The sequence below is a fragment of the Leptopilina heterotoma genome, unplaced genomic scaffold, assembly GCF_015476425.1.
Source record: "Leptopilina heterotoma isolate Lh14 unplaced genomic scaffold, ASM1547642v1 Lhet_82, whole genome shotgun sequence".
Lineage (NCBI taxonomy): Eukaryota > Metazoa > Arthropoda > Insecta > Hymenoptera > Figitidae > Leptopilina > Leptopilina heterotoma.
In genome coordinates, this window is record NW_025111187.1 from 1,109,250 (window position 1) to 1,131,994 (window position 22,745).

The window sequence follows — 22,745 nt, forward strand, 5'->3', positions numbered from 1 at the left end:
GAATCACTTTTTTTCCCTTTTTGATTTTCATCTAGAAATGAAAAATTCCTTTTTTATTTCAATCTAAATTTTAAGTTCGGTATCTTCTTCTTCTTCACTGCGTTGGTGACAATAATTTGCAGCGGCTAATTTATTTTTCCGTACGAATATGTCGACCAAAATTTTTCCTACTGGATCCGCCCTTTTGAATTTTGAAAATCTGACATTAGATTAGCAATCAGCGACCCCAAAAACCCCCCGAGTAACGAATTTCGATCGAAACGGATCAATTTTCAAAATTTACCGCCATATTGGATCCGCCATTTTGAATTTTGAAAATCAGACATCAGATTCGTAATCAGCGGCCCCAGAAACCCCCGAGTAACAAGTTTTAAGTAAATCCGCTGGATTTTAAATTTTCTTGTCCGCCATATTGGGTCCGCCATTTTGAATTTTAAAAATCAGACATCAGATTCGTAATCAGCGACACCAAAAACCCTCGAGTAATAAATTTTAATCTAATCCGCTGGGTTTTTAATTTTCTCGTCCGCCATATTGGATCCGCCATTTTGAGTTTTGAAAATCTGATATCAGATTCGTAATCAGCGACCCCAAAAACCCCCGAGATATGAATTTCGGACGAATCACTTTAATTTAAAAATTATCCGCCATATTAGGTCGCCATATTGGATCCGCCATTTTGAATTTCGAAAAACTGACCTCAAATTCGAATTCAGCGATCTCAATAGCCTTATATATGATGAAATTACATTATTTTGGAAACATTTCTTTCGGACCGTTTTAGGCCCACAAGCAATTTAAAAAAAACCTTAAAATAATTAAAAATTAAAAAATAAAACAATTTTTGAATTTTTTTTAGAAATGAATTAAAAATTCCTGTATAATTTTGATTTGTGGAAGAAATTTTTTTGTATATTTTATTTTTATAGAAAGAAATGAAAGAAAATTGCAGTTATTTTCGTTTGTCAATTACAATTTTTTATAGTGGAAAATTATAATTTTTTTTGTTAATAAAGAAATAATTTTTGCGTAATTTCTTATTTCACAACTTTGGCGCGACGAAGCAAAGAAAAAATAAGTATAAATAAAGTAAATAATTTTTTTTGGATTAATAAAAAATTATTATTTTGTTAAACTCTTTTGTTTTCAATTAAAAATTGTGATCGTCAAATCAAATATATAAAATTTTGTTCTTTATTATTTAAACAAAAAAAATAATAATAAATGGTACATTAAAAAATACCAAGTAACTGCGAGAAATATTAAATGATCCAAATTTATTTTCTTTTTTTTTTTAAAAAGGAAGAGAAAAATTGTGATTTTAAGTAGAAATTATTTTTTTTTTAAATGAAAAATTTTGTAACCAAAAATATGATCGACAAATCAAAATTCAGAAAGTTTTTTCCCTATTATTTTAAAAAAACTTAAAATTATCAGTTTTATTTTCAATTAAAAATTGTGTTGGACAAATCGAATTTAGACAAAGATTTTCTTTTATTTCTAAAAAAATAAAAAAAACTTGAGATTTTTTTATTAATTTCTTTAAAAAAAAAGAAAAAATTAGGATTTTGTATAAATTGTGATTATAAAATCGAAATTATATAAATTTTTGTCATTAATTTCTATCAAAATTACTTTTTTATTAAAAATTGTAATTAAAAAAATAAAAACTCTTAAAATTGTGTTTTATTTTCAATTAACAATTGTGTTAGACAAATCGAATTTAGAAAAAAAATTTCTTTCATTTCTAAAAAATAAAAATACTTGAGATATTTGTTTAAAAAAATGTGATTTAGAATATAAATGGTCCAAATTAATTTCTTTACAAAAAGAAGAAGAAAAAATAGGATTTTGTATAAATTGTTATTATAAAATAGAAATTATATTAATTTTTGTCATAAATTTCTATAAAAATTATTGTTTTATTAAGAATTGTAACTAAAAAAAACTCTTAAAATTATGTTTTATTTTCAATTAAAAATTGTGTTGGACAAATTGAATATGTAAAAAAATTTTCTTTTATTTCTAAATAATAAAAATACTTATAAAATTCTCAAATTTGATTTTCAATTATAAATTGCAATTGATATATCGATAAAAAAATTTCCTTTCTTTTGAAAAAAACTACAATTTTGTTAAAAAATTATAATTGCAAATTAGAAAAAAACCAGAAATTTTCTTCAAAATTTCTGATTACCGAATAGGAATTATGCAAATTGTATTTTTTTCCAAAAGAAACATAATTTTGTGAACAAAATTGTTATTGAAAAATATAGTAAATATAAAAAATGGGTATATTTTTCATTTCTTAATCATAATTTTTTAATAATTTTCTATAATATAACTATTAATATATTTTAGAAATGCAGAAAAAATATTTTATACGCGTATAAAATATTTTGATTTGACAAATAAAGTTTTTTAATAGAAAAAAAAACTAACTAACTTCTGGTATTTATTTTTACAATTGGAAATAAATAAAAATTAAAAAATTTTAAATCCAAATTGAAACAAAAAATAAAACAGAAAATAATTCCAATTTCCACTAATCACATCTACAACAAAGTTGTCATCAATTTTATCATCTTCGTCAACGAATGAATATACAAATATACAATACAAAAAAAGAAACTTCCATCATAATTTTTAACGACCGAAATCTTATTAGTAAAACCTTTCAAGCCCCTCCCTATTATTTTTTTTTCTCTTCCTTCACCTTTTGATTCTCCTCTATCCAAACCCGACAGGTTCCCTGAAAAAAAAGCCTGACAACGTAGTTTGGTTCTAGGTGTTTTTGGCGCACCTTCCGTAGATATTTATCGATGCCGAACAACCAACCGGACAAAAGGGACAAAATACGCACTTCACAAGTATAGACAAGAATCTTAACGACCATCATCTCATGGCTATTGGTAATCGAGTTCCAAGATTATTTCTCCTGTCATGGGACATTTTTTACGAGCTCAAATTTTCAAGTGGCAAAAGCCACTTGAAAATTTGAGCTCGTAAAAAATGGTCACAATGTAGTACATATAATATATAACCGGTACGCTTTGTATAATCTGGTTTAGAAAAAAAAAATTAAATCATTACCTATCCCTTTTGTATTCAATGGGGAACTTGAATTATTTCCCTTTTTTTTCTGTTAACCAAATTCATTTTTGCAGACGGAAAAGTAAATTTAAATTATTCAGCACCGACAAATTATGACTCGAATTCAGTATGGACATTTCCGGTCAGTTTCCCGTCGTTCGTTTGTTCGGACACGTTATTTGGATTCCACATATTTCATCTATCGTCTATCGTGATTTACCATCTGATCACAAATTGCATTGAAAGATAGAAAAATTAAAATTTCTATCTACGTATTTTTAATTTTGTTTTCTATTTTCTCAAGTGTTTTTTTTTCTTTCGAGTGAAAAAAAAAATATTTTTGTTATAATTACTTTCAATTAGTTCATTCAAACCTACTATAATTCACTGTTAACTGTTAACTGTTAAATTGCAACGAATTGATACCAAAAAAGTGGATCAAATAAAAAATTAATCTACACTTTTAGCATCAATTTGATTCCCTTTACAGTATTACAACAAAAATTTAGTTTTTATTTCAAAATCAAAATTAAATTTTTGTGGTATATAATGAATTCCCTGAATTCCAGACAAAATTTTAATTTTTTCCCTGACCCTGAAGAATATTCTGATTCACTCTAAAAATTATTAGATACTCAAAAAAAAATGTTCTATTAGATTTATTTACAAATTTCTTTAATTGTAAAATTATTCAAAAACATCAATAACTTTATTTTTAAATAAATATTTAATCATTGTTATTTTTTCATAGGAATTAAGATTTTCAAAAATTTCAAATCCAAATGTCTTTGAAATTCACTAACTTATAATAATTAAAGATTATTTTCTAGAATCTTTAACCAAAATTCTTCTTTAAATCATTATTTTTAATAATTTTTGATAAGGCTCTTTTGAGAATTTTCAAATTCATTTGTTTACAATTCAATTTTACGAAATTTCGATTATTCGGAAATTCGTCAATTAAATATACATTAGAAAATAAAAACTTGAAATAATTTTAAAAAATTTTGATTAAGCTTTTTGAAACAAAATTAGTTCCATCATAGGATTTTTAATTAGTATGAAAAATTCAGATTTTTAAAGATTTCAATTTGAAACCTTTACAAAATTCAATTTATTCTTAAAAAAAAATTGCAATTATTAGTAACTTCTCCAAAATTAAATTATTATCTATAAAACTTTAACTGAAATTAATTTTTAAAGCAATTTTTATTGGAAAATTCTACGAGGATTCCATAATTAAATACAAATATAGATAATTTATTGAATAATTGAATGTATCTTAAAATTAAATTCTCATATGCATAATTTTATTAACAAATTTTTAGATAATTGAATTCTTTCGGCGAATTTTAATAAAATTTTTAAGAATAATTACATTTTTCGAGGAATTCGATTAAAATTGTATTAAAAATAATTGAAATTCTGCAATGAGTTTTATTATTTATGAAAATAATTGAATTATTGAGAAGAATTTTTTAAAAAAGATTCAAAGAATTGGTTTTTTTCAAAAAACAAATTGTGCAAATTCTATTATTTTTTAATAATTGAATTCCTGTGAAATTTCCATTATTTTAGAAAATAATTGAACATTCGTGTAGAATTTGGTCAAAATTGTTTTTAAATAATTTAATTCTTTGGAGAAATTTTATTAAAATAATAGATATATATATACAAATTATTGAACGAGGAAAAGTTTTTTAAAATAATTGAAATTTTGCAATGAATTTTATTAAAATTTTCTGAAAAGTAATTTAATGTTCGTGTAGAATTTTATAAAAATTTTTGTTTAATAATTGAATTCTCTTGGAAAATTTTATTATAATAGTAGAATATGCGAAAAATTTTATAAAAAAGTTTCAAAAAATTGGCTTTTTTGCAAAAAAAAAAATTGTGCAAATTCTATTTTTAATCATTGAATTGCTGTAAAATTTCCATTATTTTAGAAAATAATTGGATTCTTTGGGGAAATTTTTTTAAAATAAAAGATATAGAAATTATTGAATGAGGAAATGTTTTTTAAAATAATTGAAATTTTGACATGAATTTTATTAAAATTTTCTGAAAAATAATTGAATCCTTGTGATGAATACTATTTTTTATGAATACTATTATTTATTTATAAAAATAATTGAATTTTTCAATAAATTTTATTAAAATTCCCTGAAATTAATTGAATTTTGTAGAAGAATTTTTCTATTCATTGATAAAGATAGGACAAATTTTTTTAGATTTTTTAAAAATAATTGAATTTTGCGAAGAAATTTTAGAAAATAATTGAATATTCATTTAGAATTTCGTCAAAATTGTTTTTAAATAATTGAATTCTTTTGGGAAATTTTATTAAAATAATAGATGTACAAATTATTGAATGTGGAAAAGTTTTTTATTAAAATTTTCTGAAAAATAATTTAATGTTCGTGTAGAATTTTATCAACACTTTTGTTTTATAATTGAATTCTCTTGGAAAATTCTATTATAATATATAGTAAAATATTGAAAATCATTTGAATTAAGAAAATTCTTTGAAAATAATTGAAATTTTGCCATGAATTTCATTAAAAATTTTTAAAATAATTGAATCTTATTAGGCATTTTTAAAAATAATTGAATTCATGTAATGAATACTATTATTTATGAAAATAATTGAATTTTGCAAGGAGAAATTTTTTTTAAATTTTTTAAAAGTAATTAAATTTCTGTGAAGAATTTTTTTTTTAAATAATTGAATTCTTCTGATAAATATTGTTATTAGTCAAAATAATTGAATTTAGCAATGAATTTTATTAAAATTCCTGAATATAATTGAAATTTTGCCATGAATTTTTAAAAAATTTTTGAAAATAATTGAATTTTGCAAAGAGAACTTTTTTTAAGATTTTTTGAAAGTAATTGAATTTCTGCGTAGAATTTTATGAAATTTGGAAATAATTGAACTCTTCTATAATGAATATTGTTATTTGTGAAAATAATTGAATTTTGCAATGAATTTTATTAAAATTCCTGAATATAATTGAAATTTTGCCATGAATTTTTAAAAAATTTTTGAAAATAATTGAATTTTGCAAAGAGAACTTTTTTTAAGATTTTTTGAAAGTAATTGAATTTCTGCGTAGAATTTTATGAAATTTGGAAATAATTGAACTCTTCTATAATGAATATTGTTATTTGTGAAAATAATTGAATTTTGCAATGAATTTTATTAAAATTCCTGAATATAATTGAAATTTTGCCATGAATTTTTAAAAAATTTTTGAAAATAATTGAATTTTGCAAAGAGAACTTTTTTTAAGATTTTTTGAAAGTAATTGAATTTCTGCGTAGAATTTTATGAAATTTGGAAATAATTGAACTCTTCTATAATGAATATTGTTATTTGTGAAAATAATTGAATTTTGCAATGAATTTTATTAAAATTCCGGAATATAATTGAATTTCGTCGAAGAATCTTGCTATCTATAAAGATAATTGAAATGTTGACGAGAATTTTGAAAATAATTGTTGTTCTGGAATGAATTTTAACATTTATTAATATAGTTGAATTTTTTTTAAAAATTGCGTTAAAACTTTTGAAATTGAAACTAATTTCAATTTCAACAGAATTGAAATTAAAATTTTGCAAAAAAATGCTTCATTGAATGATTTATAAGTAATAACTTTATGGCAGTTCTCCAATGGAATTAAGTTATTCAAAATAAATTATTATCAGAAATAGGAAAAATTGAAGGTGTTTTTCAGAATTTGTGGTAATTTCATAGTTTATGAGGCAAACAAAAAGACACAAAAATTGAGAATTTTCTTATAAATTCTAAACATTTAATTTTTCCCAGTACTTTTAATCAAAATCCCTAACTTTTCCCTGATTTCCCTGACCAATTTTACTTTCCCTGACTTTTCCCTGAATTTTCCTGATTTTCCTGACCTGTGGCACTCTGCTTTAGTATCACTTTGATACTTTCAAGAAAAGTGTAAAATTTAAAATTCTGATTTTGGGATAGCAAACAAATTCAATATTCAATTTGAAATGAAGATTATTTTTTGAAAAATAATAAAAACCCAATAAATATTGTAAAATAAAACCAAGTTCTTTGTGATAGTGCGGAGAATTTACAGAAGCCTGGAGGAAAGATTAATATTTAGACATTTCAGAGATAGTCCCTATTCTCTATAGAGAGAGAGAGAATGAAAAGAAAAAGTATAGTCCTCTCGTGCAAAATGTAAAATGCAATATACGAATGCTTCTCGGAAGTTGGCATTATCTATTGTTACTCCTCGGAAAGCTTGTACAGTGGAGTGAGAGAGACTCTCATGGACCCCAGGGTTCATAAGATTTAGAGAGCAAGTATAAACATTGAAGAGATTGCAGGGAGAGAGTCGTTTTAAAGTTTTAACGAGACCCCCGTCGGCGGCATTATCAAATAATTGAGAGATGTAATTCACCGCTATCTCTACTTCATCCTTTTTACCACCCCCCCTCCCCTTCTACCCTCTACCCCCCTGGAATCTTTCCGTAATAATCAAAAACCGCTTTGCAATTAGTGGCACTTCGATTCTCACACCATTTTTTTAAAAAAAATTAAATAGGTACCTATGCATTAATTATAATCATCTGATAATTGTGCTCTCTAAATTTGAATAAGTGACTGACTTTTTGGCTTTGAATTAGTAAATTTTACTAATAAAATAGTAAAAAGTTACTATTTGATAGTAAATTTTACTAATAAAATAGTAAAAAATTACTATTTGATAGTAAAATTTACTAATTCGAAAGCAAAAAGTCAGTAATTATAATTCAAATTAGTAAATATTTTTACTAATTCAAATTTAGAGTGTCTTTCATTCATTCTGTCCAAAGTTCTTTTGTTTTTTTTTCTTCAAAAAATATTGTTTGACAAATTGAAAATATGCAAGTATTTCTTCATGATTTATAATAAAATAATATTAAAAATTAGAGAATTAAGAAAAAATTATGATTAAGAAATAAAAAAAAATACCCATTTTGTTTATTATATGCTTTTTTCTATAAATTTCGTTTAATTGATCTAAATTATGCAAATTTTTCTCCTAATTTTTTATAAAAAATAGAAAATTGTTAATTGTTAAAAAATTATGATTAAGAAATAGAAAATATAATTATTTTATACATATTTTTTATATTTCAATAGCAATATTTTTCACAAACTCATTCTATTCATTCGGGAAAGAAAAACATTAGATATTTCCGTTTCTTAATATTTTTGTAGAAAATTCTCAATTTTCATAAGGAAATAATTTATAATTTGCATCATTTTTATTTCTTCATTACAATTGTTTTAATAAAATTCAAAGTTTTTTAAACATAAAGGAAAAAAATGTTTATAAATAGGGGAGACTGGGGAGAAAAGTTAAATTTTGCATAAATATTTATTTTAGACAATATAAATTTTTTTTTCTTTTATTTCACGTGAGCGGTCTTGTTTTTTGATAGAGTACTTGCCTAATGTCAAATAAATCATTTTTAAACAAATAAACCCAAAAAACGAAAAATAAAAAAAAATTTTAATAACATGTAAAAATACATTTAACTTTTCGCCTCAGGGTGCGTTTTTGGCTTTAACAACAAATATAAAAAATTTGACTAAAGATATTTAGCAAATACCTTTAGGTATCTCTTCAGGGGACCCAAATAATGAAGTAAAAAAATCGCGGTGAGAATAAATGCAAAAAAATATACTTAAAAGTTGATATTTTCGTTTACGAAAAAATTTTCAAAAGTAGGGTGAAAGAAAAATTTAAATATGGACACCACAAAAATTAGCAGAATGTCACATAACTCCGGACATTTATTCAGGGTGATAACACCCTTCTATAGTTAAAATGGCAATGCTCTAACTATTTCCGTCCGAAAGATAATGAATTTTAACCTGTTTTCACAATTTAACTTTTCGCCCCTGTCTCCCCCTACTATTTGTCAATTACAAATTACAATTGAAAATTAAAATTTAAAATAAAAATGAATTTTTAGAAAATAAAGGAAAATATTTTACTCTTTTTTTAAATAAATATTTAATTATTATTTTTCCACAGAAATTAAGATTTCCAAAAATTTCAAATTCATAAACTTCTTTGAAATTCAACAACTTATAAGAATTATAAGAATATTTATGTTTTTTTTATATTTTATTTACAATTATATTGTAAGAATTATTTAATAATAATTGAAGATGACCGAGTGATGAAATCATTATTTTATATTATAAGAATATTATTACTGTACCTATTCTTCTATTATTTTTTAGATCATTCATCGCCAAATGATGATATTTTAATCAATATTAATTTTTGAAAAAGTTCCTTTGAGAATTTTCAAATCCCTTTATTTACAATTAAATTTTACAAAATTTCAATTATTCGTGAATTCTTCAACTAAAATATACATTAGAAAATAAAAACGTTAAATAATTTTTTAAAAAAATCAATTAAATTTTTTCAAGAAAATTAATTCTACAGAATTGTCAGTTAAAAGTATGAAACAATTAAATTCTCAAAGATTTTAATATGAAACCTTTTTAAAATTCAATTATTTCTACAAACATTCAGGCTATAATGCTTTTAATATTCAATTATCTAAAATTTTAAATAAAATTCATTTAAAAATTAATTTTTATTAGAAAATTCTATGAGAATTCAAATTTTTTAATTACAAAAATAAATAATTTATAGAATAATAGAATGTTTCTTAAAATTTAATTCTTATGCATAATATTATTAACAAATTTTTAAATAATTGAATTGTTTCGGCGAATTTTAATAAAATTTTTAAGATTAATTACATTTTTCTAGGAATTCGATTAAAATTGTATTAAAAATAGTTGAAATTCTGCGATGAGTTTTATTATTTCCGAAAATAATTTAATTTCTAAAAACAATTTTATTATTTATAAAAGTAATTATTGAATCCCTGTAAAAATTTTATTCTTTATAAAAATAATTGATTTATTGTGAAGAAATTTATAAAAACTTTGTTAACTGAATTCCTGTGAAATTTTTATTATTTATGAAAATAATGAAATGTTTGCGAAGAACTTATTCAAAATTTTTTTTGTAATTGAATTCTATTGGAAAATTTTATTAGAACAGTAGATATTAAACATCATTGAATTGAGAGGTCAATTTTTGAAAATAATTGAAATTTTGCAAAGTATTTTATTAAAATTTTTGAAAATAATTGAATATCAGAGAAGAATTTTAATATTTTTAAATATAATTAAAATTTTGAGAATTTTTAAAAATTTTCGAATGTAATTGAATTTTTGCGAAGAATTTTTTTAATTTTCAAAATAATTGAATTTGTGCAATAATTTGTAACTTTTCCAAAATTCAATTTTTTTAGCGATTTTAACTAAAATTCTTCTATAAATCTATTATTTTTAATAATCAATTAAATATATAATAAAAAAATTAACTATTTTTAAAAAGAATTTGGATTATTAAAATTTTGCAAACATTCTAGTTTCTTTCGTAATTAAATTCATTCAAAATTGAAATTTTATAAAATTTTAAATTAAAACGTTTCGTAGTTAATCTATTTATGAATATTGTAAACGCAACTCTTTTGGAATTCAATTAATTTTGAAATACTTAAGTAAAATTATTTATTAAATAATTTCTAAGTAATTATTTTATGATAGTTCTTCAAGAATAAAGTTATATAAAAAGAAATTGTTGTCAGAAATAGAAAAATTTGAATGTTTTGTATTAAAATTCGTGGTAATTTCATAGCTTATGAGACAAACAAAAAGACACCAAAATTCAGAATTTTCTTATGAATTCTGAAAATTTAATTTTTTTGGAGTACTTATAATAAAAATTCCCGACTTTTCCCTGATTTCCTGATTCTGATTATATTTTGGAATATATGATTATTATAGTTGTAATTAAAATTATATTCCAATTCATATTTTTATTTTATGAAAAAGATTTAAATTAAAAATTTTTAAATTCTACCTATTATTTTTAAAATTGCTAATTTTGTTTAAAAAAGTAAGTAAGAATTTAGTTAGTTTATAAATAAAGCATCAAAAAGAGTATAAAAAATCAGTGCTGTACCATGAAGTACAAAAGACCATTTCCTCATAGAAGCAAAAATGCAAAAATTAATTAAAATTAATTTATAAGTTTGAAAAATTTTAACTGAGAAAAAAATGGTAATGCTATCCCCTTGTAATAATTTACAAGACCCCAAAGTGACGGTTTGTAACCAGTGGATTAAGATACGTTTAGAAGAAACGAGGATGCGACATAAAAAAAAGATCGAGTCTCTCTCTCTCTTTTTTTTTGCAGCTGTGACGAATGACTGCCGCAACTTTGAACTTTGAATTTTCGAGTTCCATAACTCTTGGAAGGAGGAGCTATTGAACATTTTGTATGAGAAACGAGCACAAGGTATACGCATTTTTGTGGCCAAATCCCACAATTTAAGTCCATTTTCTACTATAGAGAGACATTTATTCCGCTTACCTGCTGTTTCTATTACTCTCTACAAGTTATGTTGTAGCCAATAAAATAATATTATCTGATTGGTTCATTTTCTACAAAAATAAACAGATGGTTCTCTTCTTTCTCGCTCTCAAGGTTCGCCCTGCCTTGGTAAGCTTAATAACTTCTTTTTCTATAAAAGAAAAAAAAAATTCCTTGAATTACCAGAAGCTCCTAATGAATCGGTTTTTAATGACTTATGTACCAAAAAATCGATTGAATTTATTTATGACTTTATTTTTATTACTCCACCTTATTATTTCCTCCTCTGAGAGTCAATAATGAAAATAAAAATCTAGAAAAATTATATTATTCTCATAAAAAATAAAATATTAACATTTTTTCCGAGTCCCGTATAACTATTGAAAAGAGTTGATAAACTATAAAGTCTGGCTATTAAGAGAGAAATAAAAAATACTTTTTGATGTTGACATGTGAGGATTTGATTTAGAAAAAGGTTAAACTAAGAATTTTCCGAGGTCCCAGACAAGTCTCGAGGGTTACACAGTAATCGGGTAATAAAAAAGAAGGTTAATAAACCGACGTTGCAATGCCGTCGGATGCTGCGCTGCAAAACTTTCTTCTCGGGAAATTGAGTTGGATTTGAGTTATTATATGGCGTCTGTCCCTTTTTGGTTGGTTCTACGTGCGGCTTAGCCACTCCATTTGGCTGAGGGATGAATCTTCCCCCTCGTCGTTGCTATATATACATGGTTCGCCATTCTCGGAAAACGAGAAATTTCTAGTGAACAAACACCATCGTAACACATATAACTATACCATTATCATGATTGTCTACGGTGACAGTCTACTGTGAATCAAATTCAAAACTTGGGGTGAAAATTGCAGTAAAATATTATCAAGTACTTGGTTTCTAGTATTCCTTTCGCCATTGTTCCCGCTTTAGAGCTATGGATGCGTTGGCGCAAGCGCGGGAGTGTTAATGAGAGCGAGAGAGAAGTTTCGGTTGTTCTCTCTCGCTCTTGTTGCCCCCACTCCAACCTTTGCGCTTGCGCACCTTTTCTTCTTAGTTTAGTTCCTTAAATACAATTTTTAATCTGAATAAAAATAAAAGGAGCCAATAACACTCTGGTAAGTTAGTAGAAATGAAAAAATCGCAAATTCCAACTAACTATGGCCAAAGATTTTAGCCAAAGTAAACAAACTCTGAGCCATTCTTTAAAACATTGTCCAACAACTAAAACACCATTGCTTATGGACGTTTTCCATTCTAAACATTAATATGTACCACTGTCAAAATGTAGCAAACCATGGCCAAAGGCAAAAGTATTTTTAAGTATTCAAAATTAACAATTTTTATGGCTAAAATCTAGAAAATCATGGGAAAAAAGAAGAATATTTTTAAACATATATATATTTTTTTCAATTTGTATCAAAGTCCAAATAAGCAAAGGAGAAAACAGATTAAAACCTCAAAATTTTGATATTTTGACTATGGGCATGGGCAATGACAAAAATATTTTAAACCCTCAAGATATAACCACATATTTTGACCATGTCTGAAAAACTAGCAAACTATATCAAACGGAAAAACTAGTTTAAATCTGAAAATTTCTTCAACCATGGTCACATTTTAGAAAATATGTCGAACGAGAAAGATATATTTATAATCTGAAAATTTATATATTTTAAAATTTAAACGTATGGTTAAGGGGACATTCCAGTTCAAAACAGGCAAAAAGAAGGCTTTTTTAGTATATATTATTAAAATAACTATGACATTTATTTAAAAAATTTCTTTTACATGTAATAAATAATTTATTTAAGGGGAGACCCCACCTTAATTTTGACCGCTTTAAAATAAAATTATTAAACGAGGTAATATTTTTTTCCTGCATCATCTTTAACCTGAAAACATATAAGATGGTCAAAAATATTTAATTTTAATTTTTGAAGAGGTTAGAATTTTTTTTCTTCTGACCTATTGCATATTATTGCAAATCCATGCGACAAGTTGTTTAGAATGGTAAAATATGCATGGAAAAAAATTTTCGTTAAAAAATATGAAAAACTGTAAGAGAAGATCGATTTTTAATATTCAAATCTTCAAATTTTGCCGAAATTTCAAAAGCCTTAAATCTTTAATTTTTTTCCAAATTGTGTATATTTACGTAATTTTATGCTATTATTCAAAAAACATTGTTAAAATGGATTTGCAATAATATGCAATAGGTCAAAAGAAAAAAAATTCTAACCTCTTCAAAAATTAAAATTAAATATTTTTGACCATCTCATATGTTTTCAGATTAAAAATGATGCAAGAAAAAAATATTACCTCATTTAATAATTTTATTTTAATGGGGTCAAAATTAAGATGAAGTCTCCCCTTAAGAATTTGTAAAAAAAATTTTTTTTCATTTTTATTTCAGAATGGTGGCGATATACGCCATTTTCGAAAATGCCCATTTTCGGTGGTAAGATCAATTCCAAACTTTCTAAAACAGATAAAACCAAAAACAAAGTGACATTCTCTTCGTTAGATATTTCTTTAGGTGTGGAACCTCAAAAAAGTGGAATTCCCCCCCCCCCTTATTTTTAGAGTACTCTTTCCCCAAAATATGCAAAAAAAAGGTGTTTTTATTTAGAATTTCTCTTATAAAAAAAAAGGGAGTTGGAAATTTTCCAGTTTTTGAGGTTCCACTTATAGGCATAATGACGCTGAATCAAAAGCCATTTGATTTTTTAAAATCGCTTCAGAAGAACTCGAAATATCACTCTTACCAGATCAAAAAAAGACATTTTGAGAAAAACGCATTTAAAGTTTTTGTTCATAAGTTTCGAAACTTTTTTTAAAAAATCATCGGATTTGCTTGAAAATCGTTACTCGGGGGTTTTTGAGGTCGCTAATTACGAATATGGAATCAGATTTTTAAAATTCAAAATGGCGGATCCAATATGGCGGACATTTTTTTTTTCAAAATCATTGGATTTGCTTGAAAATCGTTACGGGGGGGTTTTTGGGGTCGCTGATTACGAATATGACATCATTTTTTCAAAATTAAAAATGGCGGATGCAATATGGTGGACGAAAAGAAAAATTAAAATAAAAAAATTTTCTTTTCCGCCATATTGGATCCGCCATTTTGAATTTTGAAAATTTGATATCTAATTTGTGATCAGCAACACCAAATACATTTTTGTTTGTCTTTTTTAAAAAATGCAAATGAGAAAACATTTAAATCATTCGATTGCTTATCCGCATACAAAAACATCTTTGTCATGGCGAAGAATAAGGATGTATAACTTTTGTTTTACTTCGAATTTTGCAATAATATTTTAAAAGAGTTATATGACACTATATAAGAAATCCGAAAATAAAAACAAAAAAAATCGATTTTTTTGACATTTTGAACTGGAATGTCCCCTTAAAATATAGCAAACCTCGGCCAATGACAAAAACAGTTTAAATTTGAAAATTCTTATATTGTCAAAATCTAGTTAACCATGGATATTGGCCATCGTAAAAAATATAGATATTTTGAGGGTTTTAAACATTTTTCCCATAGTTCGACAGATTTTGACCACTGTTAAAATATATAAATTTTTTTTAAAATGCTATTCTAAATTAATTGAATTCCTATGGAAATTTTATTATTCACGAAAATAATTGAATTTTATCAATTTTTTTTTAATAAATAAATTGAATTCTTTTGCAGAATTTTATGAAAATACTAGTTATTGAAAATAATTTAATTTCAAATATTTTTGGAAAATAATATTCAATCGTTTTAAAGAATTTGATTATAATTTGTGAGAATAATTTTTTGATTTCCAGTATTAGCGAATTTAAAGTAGTGGAAATTCTCAAAAAAACAAAAATAGTAGCTTTTAGTAGCTGAAATCTAAAAAAAAGTGGCCAAATAGTAGCATAAAGTAAAAAAAGTAGTAAATAGTAGGTTTTAGTAATACAGATGAGTACAAAGCCTGTTCTTAAGCGCACGTCACAATTAATAAAATTAAAAACTATTTATTTATTATAACTATATATATGTATTATGATAAAATTAATTCTGCATTTAATTATAAATCCAATTCTAAAGAATTTAAAATAAGAAAACCCCCCCTAATGAAAAGGACAATTAAAAATTTCCAAATGGCCCACAGAGGGTTTGTTGGAGATAAAAAGAAAAAGTGTTTGCGATTTCGAGGGGCATTACGCGGCTGCATGAAATGACGTTGTAATGAATTAAGGGAAATCAGAAATTGCTTTAAATAGGGCCGTAAAAATAAAGTTCGTTTAAAAAGAAGGGTGGCTTGAGTTTTCCCCAGAGGATTTGAGAATAGAGAGGGGGAAAGAGGGGGGGTGGGGTGGGGTTTGTGAGTGCTAAGACGCAAGGAATGTGTAGCGCGGAAATTGCCAAGAAAGCGCGTATTAAAATCTCTGGATTTAGTGTGGAGATAAGCCGGCGGCGTTACACTATATAGAACTCGATGCCAAAGGCTGAGAAAGAGTGAGATAGAGTGAGAGAGAGAGAGAGAGAGAGAGGGGGAGGGGGGAAGAAAAACTCTCTTTTACTTGCGCGCCCTAGTATTACCATCGCCTCTCTTACGGCCATTATCCAAAGCCGAGCCACCCCCTTAACTCACACAAAAACCCCCGGGCCGATTTCAATCCTTAACGCCCACATCATTTAAGTCGCCATTCACGCTTCCGTTTGCCCATTCTTTTTCTTTCTTGCACTTTATTTTGCATATACGCGTCGAGTCCCTCTCTATATATAACGAGAAAATATTGCGTCACCACGAAATGCGTGCAAAACTTTCCCTTCGATTCTCTATATTGTGGATTTTCTTTTCATTGTTTGCTTTATATTTATCTTTTGGTCATGCGGTTAAAAATAAAGAAGTTTTGAGGATTTTAAATATTTTTGTCTTTCACCATGTCTCCCTAATTTTTTACAATAGCCAAAATATATAAACTTTATGAGTTTAAATTATTTTTGTCATAGATTTTCACCATCGTCAAAATATAAAAATTTTAAGGTTTTAAACAATTTTTGCCTTTGTCATAATGGCCATCGTATAAAGAATTGAAATATTTTTAAAAATAAAAAAAAAATTTTCACGAAAATTCAATACTTTTTAAACACTTTAATAAAATTTTTCGCAATAACTCAATTATTTTCATAAAATAATAAAATTTATCGCAGGATTTCAATTATTTTTATAATACTAAAAAATTTAACTTTGGATGTTAGTGTTGCAAGAAAGAATTTTATTTGCTGTATATATATAAATATAATTGAAAAATAATTCTTTACGGGAACAAGAGAAAATTTTAAGGTTAAATTGCAAAAAGATTTATTTTGACATTTTTTTACTCATAAATTTTATTGATATAAATGACATACATCTTTCTTTTCATCGAGAGAGCGCTACTGTCAAATTCCAGAACTATAGTATAGGAAAAGCAATAATCCATTGGGGATTTCCCTTGAGCGTCTCGCGTACTCAAACAGTCATACCTGCACTTTTATTGCGTCGTAAAAGCGCAGTAACAATTAATAAGTATGTCGTAAAAGCGATTGCTGTTGACACCTTTTTGAATAATAGAGACGGCCCGCTTCAGAATATAGTTATGTGTGCGAGGTAGCTATATATATGGAGAAAAAAATATGAAAGAAACATATCTATATAATTTGTGGGCGGATTTTACAATTGATCGTAAATTTCTTTTTATGTACACACGCTATTTTTAATCAAGCATTCTTTTTTTTTTTTTGAAAAACCTTTTTTCAAGAGGTTACATCTTCACATCATAGCGAGCATCATAGTAAATCTTTTTTTTTTTTTTTTTTTTACTAGAGAATGATATTAAAATTGTACTCTTTAACATTTATGTGGCGTACTTTTTGTTTATATTAACAGAGTATACGAAGATAAAAAGTCGAAATTAATATCAGGAAAAAGAACAAGTGTTCGCATGCATTGAATAAAATTTAAAAAATTGCTTGTAAATCAAGTGCCTGGAGACATGTGTAAAATTAATGTTTGCGACGTGAAAGGTAGCCGAAAAAAGAATAAATAGGTATTAAATAATTAGCCAGCGGTAGCCAGACTCATTACTTAGATATGTATGAAAAATGTGAGCGTTCAGTAAATTACACAAAAAAAATGTAGTATTTTTATTTTCTACCGAAACGTACGCGAGATTCATTTAGAACTTCTTTTTGCACACTTGCTTCCAGGACTTTATTTACAGTGCATACACTTAACTGTCACGTAACGTTCCTTCTTTCTTTATGAACACAAAACTTTTCCTTCGATTCTCTATTTGTGGATTTTCTTTTCATTATTCTTTTTTCTTTTCTCTTAACTTTGGAGTGTGAGGGAAAATATATTGGCGCCTTTTTTTACAGATTAATAATCGTATTTATACTTAACGCTTGCGCACCTTGCGCAAGGGCAAGCGTTGGAGTGGGGGCAACGAGAGCGAGAGAGAACAACCGAAACTTCTCTCTCGCTCTCATTATCGCTTCCGCGCTTGCGCTAACTGTAGGATTGGAGTGGGGGCAACGTGAGCGAGAGAGAACGACCGCAACTTCTCTCTCACTCTCATTATTCCCGAGTCCTTCTTTTTCTACATTACAAACATTTTTAATTTAAAAAAAAATCTATCTACCAAATTTTTTCTCTTTTATTCCACTTTCTAAAAATATAAAATAAAAATCAACAGATTTTCGTTTGTAAATAAATAATAGATGGTCTAGTAAAGCAGACGCAACATTTACAGTATCAAAACAAATGAATATCTTCTTTCTCAGTGACATTTATGGTCGCGGAACAATGCGACCGGCGTGTAACTTAATTAAGGCAACGACGCAGACCCAAACCACGGCACTGCGGCCAACGTTACTATATCTGTTTCACAATATTATCTAGTCTGCTCTTCGTAACCACAGAGAGAATACAGTATGGAATTGTATTTGTTGCTTAACTAAAAACCTCCCAAACACCCACTGAATATATTCTCATATTCAGAGAGCTGAAAAAAAATCTATAATTTTTTATCTATCAAGTTAATTCGTTCTTGATTAACGAATTGTTGGGCTGAAATAAAGATTGAAGAAGAAAATAAATAAGATTAAATACTAAAATAATAAAATTAAAATAAAAAAGTACTCAAATAAAAAATATTAAAGTACATAAATATTTTTTTTTATTTTAATATTTCTCTCTTGAGTGAAAAGAAATGGCAGAAGAAAAGGTCATTCGTGAATGAAATGCCATTGACGTTTCGTCACAGTAAGAAAAAAAAAGTCGATATAAGGGTATCGCTTCTTTCATAGACCGAATAAGGCTCGACCGAAAGGTTATACAGAATCGTTTCTAGACTATCTTAATGGCTGAAAAAGATCGTTTCGATACTATGGCCAAATCGTAAAGGCTATTGCTCTTCCCTTATTCTCTGCTTTTCCATCGAGCAAACCCTTCTCGCTATATATACTGAGAAAGTGGGATTAGCGCCACTCGAATCACCCCGCATCTATATAGAGTATAGTTTTTCACGCACCCCATTTATCCCCGAGGTGAATTGTCCCACGTACTCTATTCCCGATCGATTGCCATTTCTTTATAATTAATTACCACCTTCTCCCTCCCTTTGACCCTCTTCATCGACCAATAAACACACTTCTTGGAAATTATTACCGCATCGCACACATTACCGCGTATACATATGGGCGGATCCTTCAATTCTATTATGCCTATAAAATATGACAATCTCTCTCTATATATAGCGGATGTGAGGAAATATTGTTATGTGAAATTTTCGGTTCGCTGGTCAATTGATTTTGAATTGTCATGTCGCACTTTAATCTTATCTTGTCTCTTGTTGTGTGATTCATTTTTTATGGGTTATTTATTATTATTTTTATTTTATAGAAAAATTTTGATTGCTTATAAGAGTAGGGAATTTAAATGACTTTATTTACTTTGAATTGAACTTAAACTGAAGTTAAGTATACTTAACTCAGAGCGCAGGCGCAAATGCCGCGGAGTGGGGGCAGTAAGTGTGAGAGAGAAGAATCGTAACTTCTCTCTCGCACTCACTAACCCTACTATCGCTTTTTACTCCTAGGAATAATAATACTGTTAATATAATAATATTAATAATAATAAAATTAATTTATTTTAGCACCGTACTACTTAGCACAGTACTAGTCCAGCCGTACGATATCAGACAATCAAAACTAGGAAAGAAAGACGTTAAAATTTAATTTTCTGATTCTAATAATTTTTATCACCTGATAATTACTTGAATTATTGCTAGGATATTGCTGAGCAACATCCTAAAGGATGGAAAATTTTATTTCCATTAATGCCAAAATTCGGGGGAAAAGGACGTTTAAATTAAAATTTTTTTAATTGCAGTAATTTTAATGGACTGCAATTTAACTACATGTTCCTAATTAACATCCTTAAGATAAAAAATATTATTTCATTTTATTTTAACTTTTAAGTCATAGCAGCCCAAGCCGAACATTATCAGAAGATCAAAATTTGGGGGAAAAGACGTTTAAATTCAAACTTTTTTAATTCTAGTAACTTTTAAAGACTAAAACTTATCTAAATTGTTGCTGGGATGTTGCTAAACAAAATCCTGAAGAGAAAAAAAATTGTATTCTAACTTTTAGTAGTAGGAGATAGAGCCAAACATTAGCAGAAGAACAAAATTTGTGGAAAAAGACGTTTAAATTTAAATTTTTTTAATTCTAGTGACTTTTATGAATTAAAATTTATCTAAATTGTTCTCGGAATGTTGATTAACAGAATTCTGAAAAGAAACAAATTTTATATTAACTTTTAGTCGTAGGAGCGACTGCCGAAAGTTAGGAGAAGATTAAATTAAGGGGAAAAAGACTTTTAAATTCAAATTTTTTTAATCCTTGTAACTTTTATGGACTGAAACTTATCTAAATTGTTGCTGGGATGTTGCTAAACAAAATCCTGAAGACAAAAAAATTTTATTTTAACTTTTAGTAGTAGGAGCTACTGCCGAACGTTAGCAGAAGATCAAAATTTGTGAAAAAGACGTTAAATTCAAACCTTTTTAATCCTAGTAACTTGTATGAACTAAAAGTTATCTAAATTGTTGCTGGGATGTTGCTAAACAAAAACCCGAAGAGAAAAAAAATTTATTTTAACTTTTGGTCATAGGAGCTATACTGCCGAACGTTATCAGAAGATCAAAATTTGGGGGAAAAGACGTTTAAATTCAAACTTTTTTAATTCTAGTAAATTTTAAAGACTAAAACTTATCTAAATTGTTGCTGGGATTTTGCTAAACAAAAACCCGAAGAGAAAAAAAATTTATTTTAACTTTTGGTCATAGGAGCTATACTGCCGAACGTTATCAGAAGATCAAAATTTGGGGGAAAAGACGTTTAAATTCAAACTTTTTTAATTCTAGTAAATTTTAAAGACTAAAACTTATCTAAATTGTTGCTGGGATTTTGCTAAACAAAAACCCGAAGAGAAAAAATTTTATTTTAACTATTAGTAGTAGCAGCGACTGCCGAACGTTAGCAGAAGATTAAATTTTGGGGAAAAAGACGTTAAATAAAATTTTTTTTAAACCTAGTAACTTTTATGGACTAAAATTTATGTAAATGGTTGCTGGGATTTTGCTTAACAAAATTCTGAAGAGAAACAAATTTTATTTTAACTTTTAATTCGTAGTAGCCACAGCCGAACGTTAGCAGATGATCAAAATTTGGGGAAAAGACATTAAATTCAAATCTTTTTTATCCTAGTAACTTGTATGGACTGAAACTTATCTAAATTGTTATTGGGATGTTGCTAAACAAAATCCTGAAGAGAAAAATATTTCATTTTAACTTTTAGTCGTAGGAGCTATACTGCCGAACGTTAGCAGATCAAAATTTGAGGGAAAAGACGTTGAAATTTAATTTCTGTATTTGTAGTAATTTTTGTGGGCAGCATACAAATATTATATTTCAAAATCGAAAAGTTGAAGTGAATATCAAATTACAAAATCGCACTCCGGAACGATTTTAAAATACAAAAGCATTTTGTTTTTTTTTATAATAAAGTCAAAAAACAGAATAACAGATTTGTGTCAGAGTCAAATTTTATTTTTTGTCTATATATGTGGGTTAACCTTAACACACTTTTTGAATTCTCTAAAATGTCTATTCAAGAAAAATAATACGGATCAGCTTTTATCAGTCATTGACAATTCTCAAATATTTGTACAGCTAAGGAATATGTTCGATATTGAGAGTGAAAGGCACATGCAGCTTATCTTTATGTGTCACGTTTTATCCAAATTTGAAAAGAAGAAATTCCCATATGACAGGAATAATAATATTTTTTCTTTTTGCAACTTTGTAAATTATTGTTAAATTTATAGTTTTAATTATTATAAAAAGTAGAGTATTTACAGAATAATGGTAAATTGTCCTAAAGATTTGAGACTTTATTGTCTACTTCTTAAGATTACTATGGCAATTGTTTGATTAATATATCAGAGAATAGATAATTTTCTGTCCAACAACAATGACAATATTTTTCAGTTGTATCTATATATACAAATTTTCAAAACATTTTTGATCATTTCAGTTTATCTTAACGTGAAAGTGAATTTTTTATTTTTGAGAAAAATGAAACGAAATAATTATTTTTGACTTTGTTTTCGTTAAAAGTACGTTGTCATAAGATATTATAGAAAAATAATTTAATATACATAATATTGTATTATACAATAAATAAATAAAACTAATTTAAATATAAAAATACTAAAAAATGTAATAAATAATGTGTTGTTAAACGTTAAAAATAGTTTTAATAATAGTTTTAATAGTTAACAATAATTGATAGTTTTAATAAACACTTTAATAAATTTCTGAAATTCAGCAAAAATGACCAAAATCGTCTAGAATGTGAAAATAATTTATTCGGAAGTATGCGAGTCATCTAATTTAAAAGTGTTATTGCAAAAAAAAAATCGAAATAAATCTGATCAATAAAAATGATTTATTTCTTTCTGATATTCTCATTCATTGCATTTTTTGCCGAAATTATTGCGGTAAGTGTTTCTTTTTGAATAATAAATTAAACGTTTATTTGAATCAAATGAATTTTTTTAAGTG

At 26.2% G+C, this 22,745-nt stretch overlaps 1 protein-coding gene across 3 annotated transcripts in view; it reads left to right on the top strand.

Moving 5' to 3' along the window:
- LOC122511435 (venom metalloproteinase 2-like) overlaps positions 1-22,745 on the top strand; it is a 162,261-nt gene that overhangs the window by 134,948 nt on the left and 4,568 nt on the right. For 2 of the 3 annotated variants that reach the window (XM_043626647.1, XM_043626646.1), the window contains one exon: positions 22,510-22,681. In XM_043626647.1, the coding sequence (XP_043482582.1) occupies positions 22,625-22,681 (57 nt within the window). In that variant the 5' untranslated portion in view covers positions 22,510-22,624. Of the gene's footprint in view, positions 1-22,460; positions 22,682-22,745 lie in introns of those variants that run through there. The other variant, XM_043626648.1, reaches the window with a different exon arrangement.